The following is a 7,804-nucleotide window of genomic DNA, read 5'->3' as shown; positions in this document are numbered from 1 at the left end:
TTAAAGAAGATCAACCTTCAAATAATGCACAGTATAAAAGAAACCAAATTTTAATTAAACGGGTAAAACAATTAGCAGGAAAAAGGTAAACAAATCTAAAATATATATCACAGATCAATGATGAAGAATATAACAAGATAAAATAATTTAATAACTGCGCAATAATGATCTACACAATTTAAAAATATAATCTTTCACATTTAGCCCGTGTACACACTCGTCACCTCGTGTACACGACTTTCAACATATTTCAATAATCACATTAATATGAATTCTAAGGAAAATTTCCCCCACACAAGGTTAGACAAGTCACTTACCTCGACTTGCTCTAATTTAACCAAGTATTATGCTTTTTCCTCGATTTTCCGACTCCGATCGACTCGTATCTAGTCATAATCAATTCGATACAGTCAACAAAAATTATAGTAATCAATTTCATAAGAAAATATTATATTTTTCAATAAAATCCGAAATTAGCTCAAAATTGGCCCGTGGGGCCCATATCACAGAATCCGGCGAAAGTTACGAAATATGAACGCCCATTCAACCACGAGTCTAACCATACCAAAATGACTAAATTCCAATATCCATTCGACCCTCAAATCCACAAATCTATCTAAGAGGGTTTTCAAAATTTTCCAACTTAAATCACCAATTAAATGTTAAAAACAGTGATGGATTTGGGTAATCTAACCAAGATTGAGTTAAGAACACTTACCCCAATGTTTTTCCTTGACGATATATCAAAAATCGCCTCTGCTCAAGCTCCATGTTGTTAAAAATGGCGAATAGGACGAAACCCCCCTGTTTTTATAACTTACGGATCTGTCCGGGCTGACCTCGATCGTGGACTCCGATCCTGGACCTTGATCATGAGAGTCCGATCCTGGACCTCGATCATGGGAGTCCGATCATGGCCCTCGACCCTGGGGCTCGATCACAGCCGTCGATCCTAGCTAACGATCATGGCTTCGATCCTTATGGCCTTCGATCACTGGCCTTTGTCATAACCCTCGATCCTGGGACTTCGATCAGTGGCCTTCGATCATGGATCTCGAGCCTGCCTTCGATCCTCGGCTCGATTTCTGGGGGCTCGATTGCACAACAAAAGAGAATTTGCAGCAACTTTTGCAGCAGCTGTTTAAGTCCTATTTTTGATCCGTTAACCATCCGAAACTCACCTGAGGCCCTCGGGACCTCAACCCAATACACCAACAAGTCCTAAAACATCATACGAACTTATTTGAAACCTCAAATCACATCAAACAATGCTAAAATCATGAATCACACATAGATTCAAGCCTAATGAACTTTGAAACTTTTAATTTCTACAAACAACACCGGAACCTATCAAATCAAGTCCGATTAACCTCAAATTTTGCACGCAAGTTATAAATGAATCGGATTTCGACCCCGATATCAAAAAGTCAACCCATCGGTCAAACTTCCCAAAAATTCAAGTTTCGGCATTTCAAGCCTAATTCCACTACGGACTTTCAAATAAAATTCCGATCACGCTCCTAAGTCCAAAATCACCCTACGGAGCTGTTGGAATCATCAAAATTCTATTCCGGGGTCATTTGCACATAATTCAACATCCGGTCACTATTTGAACTTAAACTTTAAATTTTTCGTCAAAATTCCATATCTCGGGCTAGGGACCTCGGATTTTGATTCCGGGTATACGCCCAATTTTCAAATCACGATACGGACCTACCGAAACTATCAAAATACTGATCCGAGTCCGTTTGATCAAAATGTTGACCAAAGTCAACTCAACTGAGTTTTAAAGCTCTAATTCACATTTTAATCCATTTTTCACATAAAGATTTTCCGAAAAATTATACGGACTGCGCACGCAAGTCGAGGATTGATAAATAGTGCTTTTCGAGGTCTTAGAACACAGAGTTAATTATTAAATTTAAAGATGACATTTTGGGTCATCACATTCTCCACCTCTAAAACAAACGTTCGTCCTCGAACGGAGTTAGAAAAAGTACCTGAGCTGGTGAATAAGTGTGGATAACAGCTGCGTATATCATGCTCGGCCTCCCAAGTCGCCTCCTCGACCGGTTGACCCCTCCACTGAACCTTCACGGAAGCAATGTTCTTTCACCACAGCTTTCGAACCTGCCTATCTAAAATAGCCACTGGTTCCTCAACATAAGATAGATCCTTGTCCAACTGAACCGAACTGAAGTCTAACACATGAGACGGATCGCCGTGATATTTTCGAAGCATAGAAACATGGAATATCGGATGAACCGTAGAAAGACTAGGTGGTAGTGCAAGTCTGTAAGCCACCTCTCCAACTCTCTCAAGAATCTCAAAAGGCCCAATATACCTAGGGCTCAACTTGCCCTTCTTCCCGAACCTCATCACACCCTTCATAGGTGAAACCCGGAGCAATACTCGCCCACCAACCATGAATGCAACATCGCGAACCTTCCGATCCGCATAACTCTTCTGTCTAGATTGGGCTGTACGAAGTCGATCCTGAATCAACTTAACCTTTTCCAAGGCATCCTAAACCAAGTCTGTACCCAATAGCCTAGCCTCGATCGGTTCGAACCAACCCACTGGAGACCGGCACCGCCTACCATACAAGGCCTCATACGGAGCCATCTGAATGCTTGACTGGTAACTTTTATTATAAGCAAACTCCGCAAGTGGTAAGAACTGATCCCAAGAACCCCCAAAATCTATCACACACGCCCGAAGCATATCCTCCAGTATCTGAATAGTGCGTTCGGACTGCCCGTCCATCTGAGGGTGAAATATTGTACTCAACTCTACCCGAATACCCAACTCACGCTGTACTACCCTCCAAAACTGTGAGGTAAACTGTGTACCCCGGTCAGAGATGATAGATACCGGTACACCGTGAAGTCTGACAATCTCGCGAATATATTCCTGAGCCAGCTGCTCTGAAGAGTAAGTAGTAATCACAGGAATGAAATGAGCTAATTTGGTCAGCCTATCCACAATCACCCAAACTGCATCAAACTTCCGCTGAGTCCGTGGGAGCCCAACAACAAAATCCATAGTGATCCGCTCCCATTTTCATTCTGGAATCTCTAACTTCTAAAGTAATCCACCCGGTCGCTGATGCTCATATTTCACCTGTTGATAATTTAGACACCGAGATATATACCCTGATGAAATTTTGGTCTACAGCTTGACTTTAGTAGACCATGTTCATCATTTACAATAGGTATTTGAGGTTATGATCCAACACAAGTTATTATCCAAGAGGTCCAAGTGTGTGTTTGGTGTTCCGAGTGTTGAATACTTGGGGAATTTTATTTCTGCTCAAGATGTGTCCACTGATCCTAAAATGATAGATGCAGTGCAACGGTGGTCTACTCCAACTACTGTCAAACAACTGAAAGGCTTCCTAGGATTAGATGACTGTTACAGGAAATTTATTAAGGGCTATGGACTCATTAGCAAACCCTTGACTGAGTTGCTAAGGAAAGATAACTTTCACTGGATTGTTTCTGCTGATCAAGCATTTGCTGAGCTCAAGAAGGCACTTACTTCTTCCCCGGTATTAGCCTTGCCAAACTATTCCTTGCCCTTTATAGTAGAAACTGATGCACGTGGCACTTGTATTGGTGTTGTCTTAATACAACCTAATCACCCTATAGCTTTCATTAGCAAAGGTATTGTACCTAGACATGTTGCTCTTTCTGTCTATGAAAGAGAACTCTTAGCTTTGGTGTTTGCTGTCACCAAGTAGTCTCACTACTTGCTTGTAATGACCTAATCAATCGTTTTGAACATTTGCACTTCGCTCAGTAGTTTACGGACATGATCTCGTATGATGTATTATGACTTATGTGAATCGTCGATTTTGATTTTTTCAGGTTATTCGGAATCGAATTGGAAGAATCGATTTCATTGTTGAAGCTTTAAAGTGGGAGAATTGACCAAGTTTGACTTTTTGTAAATTTGAACCCGGAACGGAGTTTTGATGGTTCCGGTAGGTCCGTTGGGTGATTTTGGACTTAGGAGCATGTCCAGATTGCGATTTGGAGGTCCGTAGTAGAATTTGGCTTAAAATGGCAAAAGTTGGATTTTTGAAAAGTTTGATCGGGAATGGACTTTTTGATATCAGATTCGGATTGTGATTCCGATAATTGAAATAGTTTCGTTATGTCATTTGGGACTTGTGTGCAAAGTTTGACGTCAATCGGATGTGATTTGATAGGTTTCAGCATCGGTTGTGGAAGTTTGAAGTTCAAAGTTCATAGATTTCGATTCTAGGTGTGATTCATCGTTTTGATGTTGTTATATGTGTTTTGAGGCCTCGAGTAGTTCTGATTTATGTTATGAAACTTGTTTGCATGTTCGAACGGGGTCCCTAGGGGCTCGGATGAGTTTCAGACGAGGTTCGGATCATTTCATTGCATTTTAGGATTTTTGCTAAGCTGCTGGTTCTGGTGTGATCACACCTGCGACTGATTTACGCAGGTGCGATGATCGCAGAAGTGAAAGAGGAGTCGCAAAAGCGTGAAGGGGAGCTAGGCGTGAGGATCGCAGGTGCGGGTGCTTGGACGCACCTATGCAACCGCAGATGCGGTTCAAGTGCGCAGAAGCGCGATCGTAGAAGCGGCTTAAAGACCGCATGTGCAAGGGATTGCTGGGTCAGTTGTTTTCGCAGAAGCGAAGTTTTACCGCAAAAGTGGTGGTTGCAGATGCGACGAATTGTCCGCAAATGCGGAATTGCTGGGCAGAAGCTATATTATCGAGGGTTTTGGTTCTTTCTTCATTTTGGGAGCTATGGAGCTCGGATTGAGGCAATTCTTGAGGCAATTTTCACCATATGAATTGGGGTAAGTGTTCTCTACTCGGTTTTGATTATATTCCATGAATCTATCTTCGACTGTAGCTTTTGGTTGATGAATTTTAAAGAGGAAATTGGGGTTTTGGCCTAAAGCTTCTTAATATGAATTTTTGAGTTTTGAACATCGATTCGAAGTCGGATTTGAGTGAAACTAGTATGGTTGGACTTGTAATTGAATGGGTTGTCAGATATTGTGAGTTTTGTCGGGTTCCGAGGCGTGGGCCTGGGTGTGATTTTTGGCCGGTTTTGGGTTTTGATTAAGGATTCGATATTTATCATTTGGAATTATTTTTTTGGGCTTTATTTGATGTATTTGAGTTGCTTTTACCTAGTTTTGAGCCGTTCGGAGGTCGCTACGCGTGTGATGGCATCATTGGAGCATCGCTTGGCTTGCTCGGTATTGGTATTGGCTCGTTCGAGGTAAGTAACTCTTCTAAACTTAGTGTTGAGGGTACGAAACCTCGAATTACGTATTATGTGATTGGTATTGAGATGACGCACATACTAGGTGACAGGCGTGTGGACGTGCACCCTATGAATGGTGACTCTGTTGTTTCCATGGCACTGTATAGTGGCCCTATTTTTGTTGATAACTGAGTTATCACCATGTGATAAAGTAACTGAGCTGTCAATCATGCTAAAATATCATGTTTAGGCTTTATATTGATATTATTAGGACCCATAGTGGTTATTTCTTGTTGTCATCTCACTGATTTCATTGATATATCGTACTCAGTCATATTCATGCATTCATATCATATCTAAGTCTCAGTTGTTGTTTATTGATACATCATATCATTGTCATCGGGCTAGTTTCATGGCATTCTGAGCTCGTGAGTGAGACTGGAGAGATTGATGACCGAGTGAGGCCGGGGGCCTGTTTGTGAGGGTATTGATACTATAGCACGTGAGTTATCCGTGCAGCATATGAGTTGTCCATGCGGATTCAGATATTGATACTATAGCACGTGAGTTGTCCGTGTGGATCCAGATATTGATATTATGGCACGTGAGTTATCCGTGCAAATTATAGCGCTTGGGCTGTAGGAGCCCCTCCGAAGTCTGCACACCCCAGTGAGCGCAGTCGACTATATATATGTGGATCGGACTGTACGCCGCAACGGGTATTGTACAGCGTTGAGTGATTGAGTGTGCTGAGCATTGAGCATAGTGAGAGAGGATGCGAGACAGTGAGATTGAGTACTCTGAGAGTGTGAGTACATGATTCATCTCTGAGATATATTGTATTGGCATGCACACATGACATACAGGCATAAAGACACATTTTTTTCCCCATGCTGTACGGTATCACGTCATTCATGACTTTTTACACACATTGATATGTGGGCATAGAGAGGTATTTCACACTTGCTATCTGAAAAGAAAATGAAACATCTTATTTATTGTGGAAAGGATATTTGGAAAAATTACAGTTTTCAAACTTACTCGTATTTTTGGCATTTGCGGTAAAAGATTTGGGCTGTATCCTTAAGGACAAGCAGATGGGGGTCATCATACTGGCGTTCCCTGATATGATCATAAAGAGAAGACTGAGAAACCACACAAGCCAAAACTCGACTCGGCTCGGAAACATCCAATCTAACAAACTGGTTGGCCAAGGCCTGAACATCCAAGGCCAAAGGCCTCTCTACTACCGGTAAATATGCTAAGCTGCCCAAACTCTCTGCCTTATGACTTAAGGCATCGATCACCACATTGGCCTTCCCAGGATGATAGAGAATGGTGATATCATAATCCTTAAGCAACTCCAACCACCTCCGCTGCCGCAAGTTAAGATTCTTCTGTTTAAACAGATGTTGTAGACTACGGTGATCGGTGTAGATCTTATAATGGACACCGTACAAATAATGCCGCCAATTTTTTAAGGCATGAACAATAGCTGCTAACTCCAGGTCATGTACATGATAATTCTTCTCATGCACCTTTAACTGTCTGGATGCGTAGGCAATCACCCTACCATCTTGCATCAACACTGTGCCGAGACCAATACGCGATGCGTCACAATACACAGTATAAGATCCTGTGCATGTAGGTAATACCAATACTAGGGCTGTAGTCAAAGCTGTCTTGAGCTTTTGGAAGCTCTCCTTACATTCCTCGGTCCACCTGAACGGAGCACCCTTCTGGGTCAATCTGGTCATAGATGCAGCAATAGAAGAGAAACCCTTTACAAATCGGCGATAATACCCAGCCAAACCAAGGAAACTCCGGATTTTCGTAACTGAGGACGGTCTGGACCAACTCTGCACTGCTTCAATCTTCTTTGGATCTACCTTGATCCCCTCGCACGAAACTATATGACCCAAAAATCCCACTGAATCAAGCCAGAATTCACACTTTGAAAATTTTGCATATAACTTCCTTTCTCTCAAAATCTGAAGCACAGTCCTCAGGTGTTGTTCATGATCTTCCCGACTCCGGGAATACACCAGAATCCCCTTATCAAGAAGTTCCTGAAGTTGCTCTTTCAATTCTTTCAACTCAGTTGGTGCCATACGATACAGAGGAATAGAAATTGGCTGAGTACCTGGCACCAAATCAATATTGAAATCAATATCCCTATCGAGTGGCATACCCGGCAGGTCTACAGGAAATACATCAGGAAAGTCTCGCACTACCGGTACAGAATCAATAGTAGGGGTGTCTGCATCAACATCTTTCACAAAGGCCACATATGACAAACACCCCTTCCAAACCATACGTTGGGCCTTCAGATAAGAAATTACCCTGATGGGAACATAATCTAGAGAACCTCTCCATTCGACCTTCGTCAATACTGAGACAATACTTGTGATCACTGCATTTGAAGCAACGACATCTGGACTAGTAGGAAAAGCATAGAATCGGGCCTGACCGCCATCTGATCAGCCTCCCCCTCTTGGGAGACCTCTGGCTGCCTGAACCCCACCCCAAGCTGCCTGGGTGGGTAGCGTA

At 42.4% G+C, this 7,804-nt stretch overlaps 1 protein-coding gene across 1 annotated transcript; it reads left to right on the top strand.

Annotated features, from left to right (window-relative positions):
- The first annotated feature begins 3,226 nt into the window (after positions 1–3,226).
- On the top strand, positions 3,227–3,742 carry LOC142168041 (putative mitochondrial protein AtMg00860). The gene has a single exon (XM_075228695.1). It carries the CDS (start codon positions 3,227–3,229, stop codon positions 3,740–3,742), a length of 516 nt encoding a protein of 171 aa, XP_075084796.1.
- The last annotated feature ends 4,062 nt before the right edge of the window (positions 3,743–7,804 follow it).

The sequence above is a fragment of the Nicotiana tabacum genome, chromosome 13 (genome assembly GCF_000715075.1).
Source record: "Nicotiana tabacum cultivar K326 chromosome 13, ASM71507v2, whole genome shotgun sequence".
NCBI lineage: Eukaryota > Viridiplantae > Streptophyta > Magnoliopsida > Solanales > Solanaceae > Nicotiana > Nicotiana tabacum.
This window is presented reverse-complemented; position numbering and strand designations above follow the sequence as displayed.